At 38.2% G+C, this 20,464-nt stretch overlaps 1 protein-coding gene across 1 annotated transcript; it reads right to left on the bottom strand.

Annotated features, from left to right (window-relative positions):
- Positions 1–59: 59 nt before the first annotated feature.
- LOC124389979 (up-regulator of cell proliferation-like) lies at positions 60–17,571 on the bottom strand. The gene is given in 5 exon segments (XM_046855623.1): positions 60–1,793; positions 1,795–5,836; positions 6,320–6,369; positions 6,508–6,565; positions 17,128–17,571. Coding segments are annotated over 3 exon segments (4,683 nt in total). The 5' UTR covers positions 6,342–6,369; positions 6,508–6,565; positions 17,128–17,571; the 3' UTR covers positions 60–1,174.
- Between the last annotated feature and the right edge of the window lie 2,893 nt (positions 17,572–20,464).

The following is a 20,464-nucleotide window of genomic DNA, read 5'->3' on the forward strand; positions in this document are numbered from 1 at the left end:
AGTTTATACAATTTGATACGAAATTTGATCCAAACAAAAGACTTGACTTAAACATGAGCCAGTGGTTGAAAGATTTTTTATTCTATTTGTTTGTTTGTTAACAATTGCAGGGCACCAAGCTCTCACTCATCAATTTACATATTTATGAACACTCAAGATCTACATTTAAATGTGCAGTAGCCAGTCTACCAACTGATATGTTCAAGAAAGTGTGAGGCCTGTTATATCAAACAAAGGTAAATGTTTGAATGTGTGGTGTAAGTAATTGTAAGTAATACAATGTTAATGGGTAGTGCTGTTATAGCAACACATTATCCATGGGAAGCCTGGCATTTAAAATTTTCATCTGAGACATGTTTAATGAAGTGTCTATATTAGTCATCACTCTTGGTAAAATTCTAATTCTAAGTACTTTCATTAGGACTGCTTGCAGCTGAAAGCAAGTTTTCTGGGTGGTCTTTCTGTTTTATGATGTGCTGCAGTATAAGAAATTGGTGTGATTATTGACTCCAGTCTACTCTGCTTATATAGATAATATTATAGGACATTGAAATATATAGATTTAAATATCACCAAGATAAGAAATATATTGTGCTTACACGATACATAAACACTATTTCATGCTTTTCTTTACCTGTAGGTTGAATTATTGTAATGCCTGGGTGTCTGGATATTCTATTAAGGGCATATCTTATTTTTATTAACCATTACAGGGTATCAAGCTTTCACACATAAATTATCATAGTCATTAACACTTAGGGTATCCATTTTAATGTATCCAGTATTTGTATTATTTACGAGTTGTGAGGACTGTTTTTCAAATTCAATTTATATTTATGTGTATAGCGCTTTTAACAATTAACATTGTCTCAAAGCAGCTTTACACAGATAATGTGGTGATAAAGAATGAACAAGATGGTTCTTTATGTTTTGACTGCCAATCATATTTTCCTGTGAAATCACAAATAAAATCAATTTCATTTTTTGCCTGTAATGGAAAAAAGTTAATTGTATATTTAAGTAGTAATGTTCTACCTTGTGTTATAGAACAATATAGTATTAATACAGAAAACTAACAAAAATAACAAAATTTCAGGAAGTTGTAAATTTCCTGTGTAAACTTGATGTATGTGAAATAGCAAATGAACCAGCAAATTTGTCTCACATTTTTGTCTCATGTAATGTTGAAAGTATTTTTCAGACTAATAAGAGCCATGTCTTTAGTTATTCTATTCCATGCACCTGGATAATTAGCTGGCTCTGCATCATACCTCTCAGCAAATTGCTTATTGAATGTCACCAGCACATACTTCCAGTAATCTGAGCTCTCTATAGACATGTCGGGTGCAATATGCCAGTAAGGGTAGTATTTCCGGTAGTCTTTATATGGATGAGGCTGGAAATTTGTTTCATGATTTTCAAATGTCCCATTGCCATGTACACTAGATGTACAAATCTCTTCAAATAGGACATTAGTCTCACAATCCCTGTAGGTAGAGAGTCCTTGTGGTCTATGGACAGATGCATGATGTAGTTGATGTTCCTTTCCTCCTGCCTCACATGGAGTTTTGCAAAAGGGGCATTGTGCTCCACACCCAAACACTCTCTTGAAAAGCTCATTTTGGGGTTTTATTGACACATTTTTTAGAGTCTCAGTGATATCAGTTGACTCTGAGATCTCCTTTGCTATTTTCTGTTTTAGGTCAGTAATACATTCATAGAGACTTTTGGTAAACGGATCACAGCAGCTTGTGTTTTGAAACAAGACTCTTTCCACAGTGTTCATGGATATGGAGGACATCACTCATAGCTTTGCAAAGATTCCGGATGAAAATTGTTGTACCTTCTGCATTATTGGGCAAAGGAGAGCCATTGGCTTCAAGCTTAGATGTTTCCACTGCTTTAGTGAGCCTTGTAATTATGCTGTGCATCTTCTTCTCTTTTAACTTTTGCAGAGATATGTCTTTTGGAAAACATTTAATGATGTGATTGTATATCCAGTCTTTGACATAATTCTCATAATGCAAAATGTATTCTAGATAGTCATTAAAGGTTGACTTTTCCAGCAGATCTTTCTGGATGGTGTACTGAAATAGCATTCGGGAATTATACTCAGTAATTTTGTTCTCCAGAACTGCATCAACAATGTCAGATCCAATGGACTGGTCAATGTACTCTGTCACAGCTGGTTTAAGACAGAGCTGAGTGAAGTCTCGTGCTTTTCTTTGGCATTGGTCCTTCTCTCTGTACAAATCAGTGAAATCAGAGAGATACTGACTCTTACATTTCTGTAGATGTTTTGCTGGATCTTGATCAGCAAGATACTTCCTGTGCATATCTGTGAATTTCCGAGAGGCAATGCCACAAATGTGCACTTTAAGGTCAAATTCAAACTTGGTATTGTATTTGGAGCCTTCTTTTTTGAGGTGTTCATCAATTTTATCAAGCACATCTTTTGTAAATGTTTCGTGGTAGTCACTTTTGGATTGTGTAAACTGATCAATCATCATACTACAACTGGTAATGATGTTGGCTGCAATAACATCTAGAGCATGTTTTGCATTATTCAACTTAAAGAAACCTTTTACCATATCAAAGCCTTTTCCCATGTTTACATGTTTGTTTTTGGACTTGAAATCTTTTTGCCCACATTGTGGCAAATCTTTTACGTTCTGCAAATCCTCAATGACTTGTCGATTTCCTAAACTTGCACGCAACTGCTTTAAAACATCAGCAGAAATGTCCCTTTCTTTTAGACCAGTAATGTTTGCTACTTCATTTCTCCACATTTTTTCAAACTCAGTTTTCAGATCCTCATCAGATAACTCTTTAAGATGCTTGCAACTCTGAAGCAATTGCAGAACTTGCCGTTCAATCATTGCAGTTTGTTTACTGTGTATCTCTTCTACCTTCTCTTTGTTTTTTCTCATCTCAAGTGCTTCAGCTAATCTTTTTTTCACTTCATCCTTAATTCCACTCTCCAGAGATTTAATGCTTTTTGCAAAATCACCTTTGTACTTTTCCACCAAATGAACATTACGATCTTTTCTTTTGTAGTAGTCCTTCAATTTCTCATTCATTGCTTTTGTCTGAAGCATGATCTCTTTATCAGACTTTTCCTTAAATGGTTCAACAACCTCATGAATAGAACTGGTTTTAGCATTTGATATTTGAACTTCTGCAGTTTGAAGCAAAGAGAGTATATGTCTCCTGAAAGCCCACTCCCAGTCTGAAAACTCTTTGCAAAGATTGTCATAGGCGTGGGCCACAAGAGTGTTTCTGAAACTAAAGATGAAGTTCTCAAACTTCACTGCCCTCCACAAACTACTCATCCATTTCAAAAACTCTGGGATTTGGAAAGGTTCTTCATCCATTCTTTCTTTAAGCCTCTCTATGAGTTTTTTCTTAAAATCAAGAACAGCCACACTGTAGCCTGTATTAACTGGTGCCATTGGTGGTGTGCCATGCCATAGACCTGGTATATACCAATTATTCTTTTCCATGTCATAATCCAAGACATCTGTGAATTTCTTCACATTAGGCTGCTTTTCCATCTCAGCTGCGATCAATGTCATCTCATTTAATTGCTCAAGGAGCTTTTTTCGGTCTGTCATGTTTTTGTCATATGCTGATACACCACCAACATTTTGGTGGACAAAATGGCAGACTGCTTTTTTACCAATTTCCTTCATCCGTAAAAATGCATGAACTGCAATCTGCAAGACATCTTTCATCTCTGTGGAATTCTCCATAGCTATATTGATGATGGTTACATCACTGAGACCAATCACAAATGTGGCCAGTTCATTGTCATGCTCATAACTGTCTTCCAGTTGTGCCAGTGCTGGTGATTTCAAACCCTCTGTATCAATCAGAAGGACAAAGTCACACAGCAACTCCTCTTTCAAGTCATTACCCACAGGAAGGAAAATCATAAATGCTCCACGTGTGCATCGTCCACTGCTCACTGCGAACTGAACTCCAAACATGGTGTTGAGCAATGTTGATTTACCAGTACTCTGAACCCCTAACACAGTCAGAACCAGCAAACGGCTCTTCTGTCCAACCATCTTGTGAAGCTCCATAAGAACATCGCTCACCCATTTCTCTGGAATATTTGAAGCATCTCCATCAAGTAATTCAAGAGGAAACCCAGCTAGAAGCATTTTGGCCACCAAAGTAGGGAGACTGTAAATGTTAGGCATTTCATATGAATGAAATGAAGCAGCCTCATAAATTTGTCCCATTTCTCGAATAAAGTGCTCCATGCCAAGAGAACACTCAAGAAGTTCCTGGTCTATTCGAGCTATACCATCTCTGTCTTTCTGTTGCTCACACCATGTATACTTGTTCCGTAGGTCTGACATCTGTTTGCGTGACCGCATGTCCAGTTTTAGTCCCAGCCATTTGAGAAAAAAGGCACGCTCAGTGTCATTAGGGGTCCACAACGCTTTTATTAAGATGTCCATTGGTTTTGTCATTTTATACTGGGCTTGTTTGTTTCGAATTTCATCTTTTTCCTTTTGAAGTTGAGCTTTATACTCCTCTAAATTTCGTTCTGCTGAATTTTGTAATCTGCATTGCTCTTTTTCTATCTGAGCCAATCTTTTCCAGTTTTCACCTTGCAGTGGCAGCCGTGTCTTTTTAAAATCCACTGCTTGACGAACTCCAATACATTTTATAATTTCCTCTGCTGTTTGTTCTGCTGATGCACAGGCTCTGTTTTCACTTTCATCAATGCCAAGACCTAATTCTTGAGCAATTCCCTTCATAGCCTCAATTTCATATGATATGTGATTGCCGCTTAGCACTTTTTTAATGGAAGGACTGATGGAAGTAGCTGAGAAAGTAGCCACATTCATGTTTTGGCTTTTCCGAATGATGTGGTTTCTTTCCAGTTGCAGAGATTCAACTGCTGCTTTAATTAATGACTTTGTATTTTGGCTCATATTTGTTTGAGAGTTGATGACAAGAAAGATTTTGGACTTAATTTCTTGTAAAGAGGCAAACAGTCTTTGTTCATTATCATCAACACTGTCTAGGAACACAAAAACAGCTGTTGACACCTGAGTAAGAAAACTGAATTGGGTTTCAAAAGTGCAAACATCTCCTCTTAAATTAGCAATAGCCACTGGCTCAGGAAAGACATCAATGCTATTGTTTCCACATGGCAGACTCCAGCATATTTCAACCATTCCATTAGCAATTATCCTGGGAGCAGATCCTCCGATCATTTCTCGATGAGAAAAAAAATCATGATGCTGCTGTGAATTGTTGAGCATTTGGTTTAAAACCTGTGACTTGGACAAACTGCAGTTGCTAAGCCTCACAAATGATATCAATGGAATTTTTGCATAAACAACACTGTCTTCAACAAACCCTTTAGAATCTGACATTGAGTGTGGACGCCATTCTTTCAGGATATCTCTAAGGGCCCATAACATAAGAGTGCATTTATCATGTACTCCTTGAGGTAACACCAATGGAACAGCAAACTGGCACATTGACATTTTAAGTGCCATTTCTTGCTGAAGGAAACTGTCAGCACAAGCGAAGAGGGCAGTGTGGAGATCTAGAAGATTTGGAGTAGCATCACAGACCTGCTCTTCAAACAAATCATCTGGTTCAATACTTTCCCCAGGTAAACATTTTAAACATCTTGAATTTGAATTAACAGTCAGTAATTTGTGAAGGAAAGTCCATGGTATTGCTTGCAGTGTTTGCACCTCTTCATCAGATACACTGGCACTGTTGATCTCCAGCAAAGACCTCAGAGTCAGCTTGTTTGGGTAATACTCTTTAAGTCCCAGTGTTTTCAGAAATCTGAGGAAATCATCTGAAAGTAAAGACATTCATATTGTTATTAATTTACAACATAGAAAAACATTTAATAAACATGCTAGAGGAACATACAGTTTACTATTGATAGAAATATGGTATAAATATGTTTCTAATTCAAATTTAAATGTAGTAATATGGGTATTTAACATCTTTTTAAAATTAATAACTGACCATTAACAAATAATTAACTGATAATTAACAAATGACCAGTTTCCAGGTAATGCTATGGTGTAATTGTTTTTGAACGCACACATGTGCACAAACGCACACACACACTAATCTTAAATGCAGAGTTTTCAGTGTATAGTGTACACAAATTAAATATTCAAGTTCAAGCATAGCAAACAACTAACTGTTTTCAGCTATTTATATTTATATTTCTTTAGGTGCCTCTTAGTCCATTCGTTTACTTCTCTACAAGAATAGGCCTTTGCACATTTATTTTCAATATGGGTAATGTATATGAGTATTTAGTCACCTTTAAGATGCCTTGACTCCATCTCTGCTTATACTGAGTCACAGTTTATACTAAGGGAAACATGTTTGATTAGTTACAGATAGTTGGCTTGCAGTTGCATATTATTAATTGAAGCAAAATATTTAATTACAATAAATAATCCAAAAGAAATATTCATAAATATTAAATTGCTAGTGTGTATGCCATACTTTGATCTGTGTCATCTGTGTCAAAATATGTTTTACACCATAGGTTCAATGGAAATACCTGTAAAGAAAAAATAAAATATGATTTATATATGATTTACATCATTTATAGACTGATAAAAATGTTTATACAATGTACTATATATGCTACAGCCTATTTATGAGCATTTATAGCAGTGATTGTCAGTGCATATAAAAGAGCTAAGTGCTGTCCTAAATTCTTAGAGATAAGCAGGACTTGTAAATGTTGTTCTCTCAGACTTGTCTGCTATTAACACTGTCAAATACTGTCTGGTATTCTGTAATACACTTTGCAAAATGACGGTCTACTATAATGTAAACTGTTTAAATGGTATTCTATAGGTTAATCTATCTGCCATTTGGCTTCAGTAGACATGTTCAAAGAATTCCATTAACAATTAAAATTCAGGTTTTTTATTATTTACAACCTAATGGCCAAAAGATTCTTAAATATAGAAATTAGTGAGCCCCACAAGCCCCCAATTTTATTATCAGACCAGCAAGCAGTGTGAACTAAGGAAAATATATTTTGGCAAATTACCAATGTCTCCAGCATCCTGTTAATTTTTTCTTGCTAACAAAATAGATTTAAATCGATTAAAACAAATTGTGAGCAACCATAAACGCTTACCAAATGTAATCCAAGCTAGGATGAGTGTTCATGGCAATGTCTGTGCTATTTCTGCTGCAGCTGGTTTTAATCATCAATGCAAAACTGAAACCAGATTAACTTGCTATTGCAGGAAATAGCAGGTGAAAAACACTTTTCTCTGGGTGTGTCATTTCTTAGAAATTGTTCAGAGTTTTCTGGAGATGGTTAATGAATAATCTAAACTTTTAGACTTTGGATTATACCCATCAGAACAAAACCAAATACTGTATGCACCTTCAGGCATTATTTTCCCTGTAGTTTTAATTTGACGTTTTATATCATGCATTGTAACCACATATCCCTAGTTTGTTAAAATACGTGTGCGTATCATGCAATACCTCAACCCCTGTAATCCTGTAATAAGCATACTCTCCCTTTTCTACTCTTTTATAAGAAAAGGAGTTCCAAGGCCATATTATGCTCTAGCTAGAGACAGATGAGGTTGCTGGTCTGTTGCAAATGTGGTCTGTGAAGCCAATTTCCAGCTAAAGGTGGACAAAGAGGCCTCTTCACAAGACCTGCCCATACCAGGGAGCAACCCTGGGTGACAATGTGGTCTCCACCCACATCCTGCACAGGCCTGGTGGCAAGTGGTTTGCTGTAATTTAATATAAGATTTATATGTAAATTAAAATCGGTTATAAAACCTGGTATCTAAAAAAAAATCTCTAAATCTTGTTTTTTTTATTAAAATAAATCTTACTGGTCAACATAGATACAAAATATAACACTTGAGCCAGTGGACTAAACAAATCTAATCTAATAAATCTATCTTAAAATTTATACATTTGTACATTGTGTCATTATTACAGTGGTGGGCCGTCAGGGCCAGCAAAACCCTCTCTGCTGACCTAAACACTATTAGGAGCACTGACCTACATTTACAACTGAAATTCTATTTGTTCCATGTGTTCTTTGCTTTATTGCTTCCAACACATGTATGCAAGACTTTTTTGTCCAATCAGATTTCAGCTTCTATGTGCTGTGTGGCAATCTAATCTGCCCAGGGCCTTCAAAGTCTGTACTGCTGGCCTTTTTACTATAGTCTCTATTAGCAATGAGTCTGTTTCTTTAACCAATCAGATTTCAAATTCGCCTCACAGGGCTAGCTGGCCCAGAATAGCGTCTGGCAGACGCCCTTATCCAGAGCGACTTACAACTGAGCAGGGGAGGGTTTTGCCCAGCAGCTTGGTGGTGGTGGGATTTGAACCTGTGATCTTCTGATCCAAAGCCCAAGGCCAAGGCCTTAGGCCCAAGGCCTTAACCACTGAGCTACCACTGAGCTACCACCTCCCATCACTTTCGCATAAAAAAAAAACGACATCTTGCTGGTAACAAAAAACAAATATGGCTGGTAGAGGCCAGTGTTACAAAACAAATGAGACCACACACTAAATAAAATAAATTAAATTAAATAAAGAAAGAAAGAAAGAAAGAAAGAAAGAAAGAAAGAAAGAAAGAAAGAAAGAAAGAAAGAAAAACAGTAAAAGGGGCAGAATGTCTGGTTTGAGTCTACAATCCATAGGCAGGTGACGTTTATTATGCACCACCTATCATTTTAAACCTTTTATTTCCAGCCAGTAGCATTATGGAAACAAAAAGATTGATAGAAAATGTAGCCAATGAGTGCAGGATTCTAACGATATATGGGGGGGATTTTATTCCCCATGTGGGTGAGTCTTAGTTTTATTACTCTTTACAAACTCTTACTGGTCAAACAGCACACATGCACATTGACACTGGGAAGTGAATGCAGCTCTCATTTCTGCTTAAACAGCTGTTTTAGCTTGTGCTAACTGGACTTTGTTTAAAAAAAAAAAAAAAAAAAGAATAAAAATGGACAGTCAAAAAAGTTGTTTTATCAGAGATTTGCACAAAGTAGTGATGAGGAAAATATTCTTGGGGTGGAACAACAACAAACACTTGGAGATCTGCATTGAGATGGAAAATCTGAGGCTATTTTACATCTGTGAATTACAGTATATCTCCCTTTACAGTTTTATAAGATTTTATTGGTTGTATTGCCCATTTGTTTTTACAAGAGAAATGCTTGAAAAGTAAGTGTGTGTGTGTGTGTGTGTGTGTGTGTGTGTGTGTGTGTGTGTGTTGTTGGGATTGGAATGGCTGCACATCAATATGAATGGCCATGACTGTAAAAAATAGTTTGCCTGGCCATCAATTTAAATTCCAACTCAATATCAATAGCCAAACATGTATAACAAAAGCCTTCAATGGCCAGCCATTCATTTCTATGCAGACTGCATGAATAGAGTATGAATGGCCACCTCAGTATAGCAGGTGGCTCTCAAACAGGGGGCAGAAGAAAATTATCAGACATAGTCTCAGATAAATGTTTGTAGGAATCTCAGTTGTCATAAAAATATTTATAAAATGTGAAATATAAAAACTCATGAGACATGTGGCTTTCAACCCAGTACTTTTCTGGATTGCTCCAGGACTGATTTCATGTATTTATATATTAAATGAAAATAATGTTCAATGCAGAAAATGTATATCCATGGCACTTCACCATCTATAACTTAATATCTTTTGAGCAATATCAACTTTGATGATTGACAGTAAAGCCCAAAGTGTCTTCTTTTTAATGATTATGTAGCAAATTATGTAGCACATATTTGTCAGAAGCTGTTAACATTTAACTTTAGGTAGGGCATTTCAGCTGTAAGTCCTAAAATTTGGGCTGGATGGGGCGAACCAGACATGGTCTCAGATAATTGTATTTAGGAATCTCATTTTTCATGATTTCTTTATTTAAAATATAAACTTCTTCTTCTTCTTCTTCTTCTTTCGGCTGCTCCCATTAGGGGTCGCCACAGCGGATCATCCGTCTCCATACCACCCTGTCCTCCACATCTGCCTCTTTTACACCAACTACCTGCATGTCTTCCCTCACCACATCCATGAACCTCCTTCTTGGCCTTCCTCTTTTCCTCCTACCTGGTGGCTCCATCCTCAGCATTCTTCTACCAATATAATTCATGTCCCTCCTCTGCACATGTCCAAACCATCTCAATCTCGCCTCCCTCACCTTGTCACCAAAACATCCTACATGCGCTGTCCCTCTAATAAACTCATTTCTAATCTTATCCATCCTCGTCACTCCCAACGAAAACCTCAACATCTTCAGCTCTGCTACCTCCAGCTCCACCTCCTGTCTTTTACTCAATGCCACTGTCTCTAATCCATACAACATCGCAGGTCTCACCACAGTCCTATAAACTTTCCCTTTCATTTTGCAGATACCCTACTATCACAAATCACTCCTGTCACTCTTCTCCACCCACTCCACCCTGCCTGCACTCTTTTCTTCACTTCTCTAACACACTCTCCATTACTTTGCACTGTTGACCCCAGGTACCTGAATTCCTCCACCTTCTCCAGCTCTTCTCCTGCAACTGCACCACTCCACTGCCCTCCCTCTCATTCACACACATGTATTCTGTCTTACTCCTACTGAGTTTCATTCCCCTTCTCTCCAGCGCATATCTCCACCTCTCCAGGCTCTTCTCAACCTGCTCCCTACTCTCACAACAAATCACAATATCATCCGCAAACATCATAGTCCAGGAGACTCCTGTCTGACCTCGTCCGTCAACCTGTCCATCACCACTGCAAACAGGAAAGGGCTCAGGGCCGATCCTTGATGCAGTCCAACCTTCACCCTAAACCAGTCTGTCGTACCTACTGCACACTTCACTGCTGTCACACTGTTCTCATACATGTCCTGCACCACCCTCACATACTTCTCTGACACACCTGACTTCCTCATACAATACCACAACTCCTCACTTGGCACCCTGTCGTAGGCCTTCTCTAAATCCACAAATACACACTGCAATTCCTTCTGTCCTTCTCTATACTTCTCCATCAACATTCTCAAAGCAAATAAGGCATCTGTGGTGCTCTTCCTCGGCATGAAACCATACTGTTGCTCACAGATGGTCACCTCTTCTCTCAGCCTGGCTTCCACTACTCTTTCCCATAACTTCATGGTGTGACTGATCAACTTAATTCCCCTGTAGTTACTGCAGGTCTGCACATCTCCTTTATGCTTAAAGATCGGTACCAGCACACTTCTTCTCCATTCCTCAGGCATCTTCTCACCTTCCAAAATCCTGTTAAACAATCTGGTCAAAACTCCACTGCCATCTCTCCTAAACATCTCACGCTTCTACGGTATGTCATCTGGTCCAACCGACTTTCCACTCTTCATCCTCTTAATCGCTGCTCTCACTTCCTCCTTACTAATCCTATCTACATCCTGCTTCACCAACTCCACATCATCCAACCTTCTCTCTCTCTGATTTTCCTCATTCATCAGCTGCTCAAAATACTCCCTCCACCTTCTCCAGCTCTTCTCCCTGCAACTGCACCACTCCACTGCCCTCCCTCTCATTCACACACATGTATTCTGTCTTACTCCTACTGAGTTTCATTCCCCTTCTCTCCAGCGCATATCTCCACCTCTCCAGGCTCTTCTCAACCTGCTCCCTACTCTCACAACAAATCACAATATCATCCGCAAACATCATAGTCCAGGGAGACTCCTGTCTGACCTCGTCCGTCAACCTGTCCATCACCACTGCAAACAGGAAAGGGCTCAGGGCCGATCCTTGATGCAGTCCAACCTTCACCCTAAACCAGTCTGTCGTACCTACTGCACACTTCACTGCTGTCACACTGTCCTCATACATGTCCTGCACCACCCTCACATACTTCTCTGACACACCTGACTTCCTCATACAATACCACAACTCCTCTCTTGGCACCCTGTCGTAGGCCTTCTCTAAATCCACAAATACACAATGCAATTCCTTCTGTCCTTCTCTATACTTCTCCATCAACATTCTCAAAGCAAATAAGGCATCTGTGGTGCTCTTCCTCGGCATGAAACCATACTGTTGCTCACAGATGGTCACCTCTTCTCTCAGCCTGGCTTCCACTACTCTTTCCCATAACTTCATGGTGTGACTGATCAACTTAATTCCCCTGTAGTTACTGCAGGTCTGCACATCTCCTTTATGCTTAAAGATCGGTACCAGCACACTTCTTCTCCATTCCTCAGGCATCTTCTCACCTTCCAAAATCCTGTTAAACAATCTGGTCAAAACTCCACTGCCATCTCTCCTAAACATCTCACGCTTCTACGGTATGTCATCTGGTCCAACCGACTTTCCACTCTTCATCCTCTTAATCGCTGCTCTCACTTCCTCCTTACTAATCCTATCTACATCCTGCTTCACCAACTCCACATCATCCAACCTTCTCTCTCTCTGATTTTCCTCATTCATCAGCTGCTCAAAATACTCCCTCCACCTTCTCAACACACTCTCCTCACTAGTCAACACATTTCCCTCTCCATCCTTTACTGCTCTAACTTGCAGTACATCCTTTCCAGCTCGGTCCCTCTGCCTGGCCAATCTGTATAAATCCTTTTCTCCTTCCTTAGTGTCCAACCTCTCATACAGCTCCTCATATGCCTTTTCCTTGGCTTTAGCCACATCCCTCTTAACCTGCTGCCGCATCTCCTTGTACTCCTGCCTACTTTTCTCATCACTCTGTCTATCCCACTTCTGTTTTGCCAACCTCTTTCTCCTTATGCTCTCCTGCACTTCCTCATTCCACCACCACGTCTCCTTGTCTTCCTTTCTATTTCCAGATGTCACACCAAGTACTTTTCTAGCTGCCTCCCTCATCACTCCTGCAGTAGTTGCCCAATCATCCAACACCTCCTTAACACCACTGAGCCTCTCTCTGACCTCTTCCCTGAACCTCACACTACACTCTTCCTCCTTCAGTTTCCACCATCTTATTCTTCTTTCAGTCCTCACTCTCCTCCTCTTCTTCTTAAAATAAGTGTTCACCACTGCCATTTCCATCCTTTTAGCAAAATCTACCACCATCTGCCCTTCCACATTCCTCTCCTTAAAACCATACCTACCCATCACCTCCTCATCACCTCTGTTCCCTTCACCTACATGCCCATTAAAGTCCGCCCCAATCACCAACCGTTCTTTCCTAGGTACACCATCTACCACTTCATCTAATTCACTCCAGAATCTTTCCTTCTCCTCCATCTGCGACGTGATACTGGTGGTATTAAGAGGTGAATTAAGTCAGGTAAGTCCCCACTGAAGGTCCAGGTACCAAATGCCAGCCCGCCACTGAATTATTAAGATGTTCCTATTCTTCAGACTGTATATTAGACTTTATATTCTTTCTTTGAGATCCACTAATATAATATTGACCACAAGGGGGCTCCAAATCTTTTTGAATATATATTTTTTAAGAGCACAGGTTATTGCCATTTGTTGGAAAGGTTCATCATAAGGGCATCAAAGTGTAGAACATTCTTTACATTTGAATAGTTTTTAATAAATATCTTAATTAAATCTTTGATACAATTTACTTGTATATATCTATTTATCTTCTTGCTTATGCCTGGCAAATTTTCTATTCTGTGGCACTCTCTGTACAAATCAATGAAATCTGAGAAATATTTACTCTTGAATTGTATTCAAATGTTCAAATAAAATCTTGCTCATTGTGAAATTTCTTGTGTATCCCACAGAATGAAGAAATTTATTTTCATTGTAAAGTGCAAGTAAAGAGCAGATAAATGCAGTTTAGCATCTAAAGAACTGCAAACAGTACCAGTTGTGCAAATTGTGCAGATAAATATATAATGCAATTCCTTCTGTCCTTCTCTATACTTCTCCATCAACATTCTCAAAGCAAATAAGGCATCTGTGGTGCTCTTCCTCGGCATGAAACCATACTGTTGCTCACAGATGGTCACCTCTTCTCTCAGCCTGGCTTCCACTACTCTTTCCCATAACTTCATGGTGTGACTGATCAACTTAATTCCCCTGTAGTTACTGCAGGTCTGCACATCTCCTTTATGCTTAAAGATCGGTACCAGCACACTTCTTCTCCATTCCTCAGGCATCTTCTCACCTTCCAAAATCCTGTTAAACAATCTGGTCAAAACTCCACTGCCATCTCTCCTAAACATCTCACGCTTCTACGGTATGTCATCTGGTCCAACCGACTTTCCACTCTTCATCCTCTTAATCGCTGCTCTCACTTCCTCCTTACTAATCCTATCTACATCCTGCTTCACCATCTCCACATCATCCAACCTTCTCTCTCTCTGATTTTCCTCATTCATCAGCTGCTCAAAATACTCCCTCCACCTTCTCAACACACTCTCCTCACTAGTCAACACATTTCCCTCTCCATCCTTTACTGCTCTAACTTGCAGTACATCCTTTCCAGCTCGGTCCCTCTGCCTGGCCAATCTGTATAAATCCTTTTCTCCTTCCTTAGTGTCCAACCTCTCATACAGCTCCTCATATGCCTTTTCCTTGGCTTTAGCCACATCCCTCTTAACCTGCTGCCGCATCTCCTTGTACTCCTGCCTACTTTTCTCATCACTCTGTCTATCCCACTTCTGTTTTGCCAACCTCTTTCTCCTTATGCTCTCCTGCACTTCCTCATTCCACCACCACGTCTCCTTGTCTTCCTTTCTATTTCCAGATGTCACACCAAGTACTTTTCTAGCTGCCTCCCTCATCACTCCTGCAGTAGTTGCCCAATCATCCAACACCTCCTTAACACCACTGAGCCTCTCTCTGACCTCTTCCCTGAACCTCACACTACACTCTTCCTCCTTCAGTTTCCACCATCTTATTCTTCTTTCAGTCCTCACTCTCCTCCTCTTCTTCTTCGCCTCCAAAACCATCCTACAGACCACCATCCGATGCTGTCTAGCTACACTGTCCCCTGCCAACACCTTACAGTCTCCAATCTCCTTCAGGTTGCATCTCCTGCATAGCACATAGTCCACCTGTGTGCACCTTCCTCCACTCTTATCGTCACCCTATGATCCTCCTTCTTCTTAAAATAAGTGTTCACCACTGCCATTTCCATCCTTTTAGCAAAATCTACCACCATCTGCCCTTCCACATTCCTCTCCTTAAAACCATACCTACCCATCACCTCCTCATCACCTCTGTTCCCTTCACCTACATGCCCATTAAAGTCCGCCCCAATCACCAACCGTTCTTTCCTAGGTACACCATCTACCACTTCATCTAATTCACTCCAGAATCTTTCCTTCTCCTCCATCTCACAGCCAACTTGTGGAGCATAGGCACTGATGAACTTTATCATCATCACCCTATCAGAAACTCTCTTCACCTCCACTACACTCTTACTGTACTCTTCCTTCAGAATCACCCCTACACCATTTCTCTTTCCATCCACACCATGATAAAACAGTTTAAATCCACCTCCAATGTTCCTGGCCTTACTCCCTTTCCACTTGGTCTCCTGAACACACAGCATATCTACCTTTCTCCTCTCCATCATATCAGCTACCTCTCTCCCTTTCCCCGTCATAGTACCGACATTTAAAGTACCAACCCTAACCTCCACTCTCCTGCACTGCTCCTTTCCCTGCCGTCTCTGTAGACGCCATTTAAAATATAAACTAATGACCCATTACTTTTTGGATTGCTTCAAGACTGATTTAATGTATTTATATATGAAGAAACAAAAAATTTCAATTCAGGAAATTTATTTTCACAGTACTTCATTATCTATAACTTTCTATAACTTATTTTCGAGCAATATCAACTTTGAATAATGGACAGTAAACCTCAAAGTGTCTTATTTTTAAAGATATTTAAAATGTGTATGTAGCCCACTTTTATCAGGAACTGTTAACAATTAAAGTTAGGTAGGGCGTTTTCAGCTGTAAGTCCCAAAATCTGTGGCGAAGGCTAACAGGTAACAACAAATATTGATTCTGAACTGCTCCAGATGATGTGGGTGGCACAGTTGCGGTTGTAGTGTAAAGGTTTGGAGTCTTAACTGGGTTTCTTGCTTTAGTAAAATGGTATTCACCCTCCATATGCAAATGCCTCTCTCTCTTTGTAATGCCACGCATTGTTATATTGCGTTTTTGTGTAGTATTGATGGTTCTATAATTGCGACGTGATACTGGTGGTATTAAGAGGTGAATTAAGTCAGGTAAGTCCCCACTGAAGGTCCAGGTACCAAATGCCAGCCCGCCACTGAATTATTAAGATGTTCCTATTCTTCAGACTGTATATTAGACTTTATATTCTTTCTTTGAGATCCACTAATATAATATTGACCACAAGGGGGCTCCAAATCTTTTTGAATATATATTTTTTTTAAGAGCACAGGTTATTGCCATTTGTTGGAAAGGTTCATCATAAGGGCATCAAAGTGTAGAACATTCTTTACATTTGAATAGTTTTTAATAAATATCTTAATTAAATCTTTGATACAATTTACTTGTATATATCTATTTATCTTCTTGCTTATGCCTGGCAAATTTTCTATTCTGTGGCACTCTCTGTACAAATCAATGAAATCTGAGAAATATTTACTCTTGAATTGTATTCAAATGTTCAAATAAAATCTTGCTCATTGTGAAATTTCTTGTGTATCCCACAGAATGAAGAAATTTATTTTCATTGTAAAGTGCAAGTAAAGAGCAGATAAATGCAGTTTAGCATCTAAAAGAACTGCAAACAGTACCAGTTGTGCAAATTGTGCAGATAAATATATAAGTATATGTACAGCATGTAATATAGGTAAATATATGTACAGCAAGTAAATGTAAAGGCTTTAGAAGTGAGAAATGTGCAATTATATATATATATATATATATATATATATATATATATATATATATATATATATATATATATATATATATATATTCCTTCCTTCCTTCCTTGATCACAAATCAGTGAAAAACTTAACAATTCAATTAAATTAAATTGGATTGGAGGGTAAACATCCCCACCTAGCGGCAAACACAGTTCAATTTGAACAATTACTTAATACATTAATACATTAAACACATTAATACAACACATTTTACAGCATACCTGCACAATGGAGAACAGGAAATAAGGGAACCCACATGGAGAATTAAAAGAAAACTTCTACATAAAACAAAGACAATGCACAATTGATTATGATTAGGCCTCGTAACACAAACTAAAATAACTCAATATAAAACACCACATTCGACGCCAAACACATATCAACAGTTCCACAAATAGTTAATTGCAGAATAAATCAGCAATAAAGCAGTTAGTTATGTGTTTTTAATCAATATAACATTTAGTTCTCCAGATGCTGAAAACGTGCGACTTACCCACAGCATAGTCTCATTATCTCTGCTGTGGGCGGTCCCTATTTCACATGCTAAATGCCATCACGCAACAGACAGATGGCGCTGTCCCCATTTATGCATTAATTTAACTATTTTACACACGTTACACCTGCCTGCCTGGTTCCTTCCGGTGGACTCCAGGGTGACCACGAATATTGCATTCTCTGATTCTATGGACTGTCGTGAGTGTAAATCTGTGTATCACTCCTGCATTAAACATAGCGACTTATACTCCGGCTTTCGACCCCGTTCATCGCTGCATGACATGTTTACAAATGTTAATAATAAACTGTGTTAATAAAAAATGACAAGCAAATTTGTTTGCTATTTCTGTCCCTGAACTGTACTGAAATGACTGTGACTTTTGTGTATCGTTACACCCCTTAAATCTATACACCAATGTGTATAGATATACATATACAGTAATATAACATTGTAGGGTGATGGTGGATGGAAAAAAAAAAGCTGTCCCTGAACCTGCTGGTTCTAATGCGTATGCTGCTGTATTATCTTCTTGATGGAAGGAGGTTCAACAGTTTGTGAGTGGGATGTGAGGAGTCCTTGATGATGATGTAAGCTCTGCACAGACATCTGCTGTGGTGAAGGTGTTCAATGGCAGGTAGTTCAGTGCCAGTGATGCGTTGAGTGATTGTCCTGCTAAATTTCGGGCATATTAAAAGTGTGAGATTTTATTTCCTGTCAACATACCTGCATCACACTGCCTTCAGCATGTCAAACTCGATTCACCTTGTATCACTGATATCTGTTTAGCCACATGCATTGTAGTGAATAATGTTTGCTATTATTTATATTCATATGCACCGATTCTAAGATGACCAAGTTTAATAAATACATTATTTATTTGATGCAGATTGCATCATGAAATGCAATATATTGACGACTAAGCTAAATTACCTCATATACCTGCTGAATCATATTTGATACACATATTTTTAACAATTTTACTTTAACGTTCTTTAAAAAATATAAATATTTATTATTTGCTTTAAAAAAATACATGCATATTTAAAATCAGTAACATCATAAACTTTATTTTTACCAAAACTTTTTCAAAATCTGCAAAGATCTCCCTGCAAAAATATAGCATGTCAATTTATGAAGGCAGACATATACCGTATTGGAAAAACCTGCCTAAAGCCTGCTATTAACTGGAGAGCATAGATAACTCCAATTGGGGGCAGAAGACAACAGGTCTAGTCAACAGGTTTTTGAGGAAAGTATTGTTGCTGCAGGTGGTGCAGAGGTCTCAGAAACCAATGTATCAAATATAATACATTTGGCGTTAAAGGGTAAAGCCTCAGTTCTATGAATGAGATCATTGTAAGTTGCTCTGGATTAAGGCAAATACTAAAAATTTAAACAAAATGGTTTGTTTTTATGTTTTAATTTTAAAATGCAACATAAAAGGTAACTGTAATGGTAGTGCAGAGACTTTGCTCAACACTTGACTTGAGAAAAGTCATGAGTTCTCATCACTCAGCAGTCACTGCTGGAAGATTAGGCATTTCCATTAACCCTCTTAACTGCTTCTTAGCATAAATAAGAGACATGCCTTGCTCTGTATGAGGCTGTCTGAAAAATAACGACAAATTTAAAACTGATATATATTCCACCCACATAATGCCCTTTGTCTTGTCATGTTATTTGCACTACATCTGTGATATGCTTACAAGTAAAGCTCAATAAACATTTTTAATACTACATACACTTGTATAAGATGACAATTCAAAAGAATGAGGAATTCAGTTTGTTAAAAGTAGTTTATTTGTAAATCACTTTGCATTCACACAGTAACCTTAACTGATAGATATGGTGTCATTTATGCAGTTACATTATGAACATATTCATACAGTGTGTTTTGAATAATACGTCTATTTAAAGTACTTAACATAGTTGTAACATTCATAAAGTTGGAATAATTGTAACTAAGAATAAAACTACTAACATGACATAACTGAGGATCTTGGGTTGAACTGGGGTTGGCCGAGTGAGGCTGGATTTCTGGCAGTTTGCCACAGAGGGTGTATGAATCCAAGTGCAGAGACATATTCAAAGGGGTTGAGAGTTTCAAAAAAGATTTTAAGTCCAAATATAAACACAGAAATAGATAATAAAAAAAAAAGAAAAAGAAATAAATACTTCCCAAAACAAGGACTATATAATATATATTCCAATATAATCTGGTCTAGAAAAAGACAGAGCAAAAGTAAATCCACAACTCAAAAGAAGAAGAAAAAAACATTTTCAAGAGCTCAAACAAAGCATTTTTCTTAAATTAAATAGACTGGGGTCGATTTAAACACAGGTGCAAACAATTGTTAACGACAGGGACACAATGGCGACATCTGGTGGGTAAAACAAAAAGGGCAGAAATCCTGACAATAATTAACACATTTGAATTAACATCACAGATACAAACATAATTCAAATATCGAAAAAAAAGTCTAGCTAAAACCCTAAACCCTATTTTTAATCACTGCAAGCATAAAGATTTAATGTTTATTTTAAAAAGATGTTTCAAATTTCAGACATAACTAGTATTGCAATTTCTGATTTTCATAAGCGAAACCATTAGTGATGAAACTGTAAGTGATAAAGTTCTCTTCACAAATGACAATATTTATGCTTGATATTTTTCCATTCATTCATTATTTAATATTAAACATGTGCTTCAAACTAATTAAAGCCTGCTTTTTGGTGATTTTATTCCATGCATCTGGATACACAGCTGGCAATGCTTCATACATTTCAGCAAACTGCTTATTGAATGTAACCAGCACATACTTCCAGTAATCTGAGGCCTCTATTGACATGTCAGGTGCAATATGCCAGTCAGGGTAGTATTTCTTGTAATCTTTGAAAGGATGTGGTTGGAAATCTGTTTCATGACTTTGAAACACCCCATTGCCACCAACACTAGATGTACAAATCTCTTCAGAAAGTATGTTACTCTCCAAAGCTCTGCAGAAGACAAGTCCTCTTGGCCTATGCACAGCTGCATGGTGATGTTGATGTTTCTTTCCTCC

Source organism: Silurus meridionalis, chromosome 8 (genome assembly GCF_014805685.1).
Source record: "Silurus meridionalis isolate SWU-2019-XX chromosome 8, ASM1480568v1, whole genome shotgun sequence".
In the NCBI taxonomy this organism is placed as follows: Eukaryota; Metazoa; Chordata; class Actinopteri; order Siluriformes; family Siluridae; genus Silurus; species Silurus meridionalis.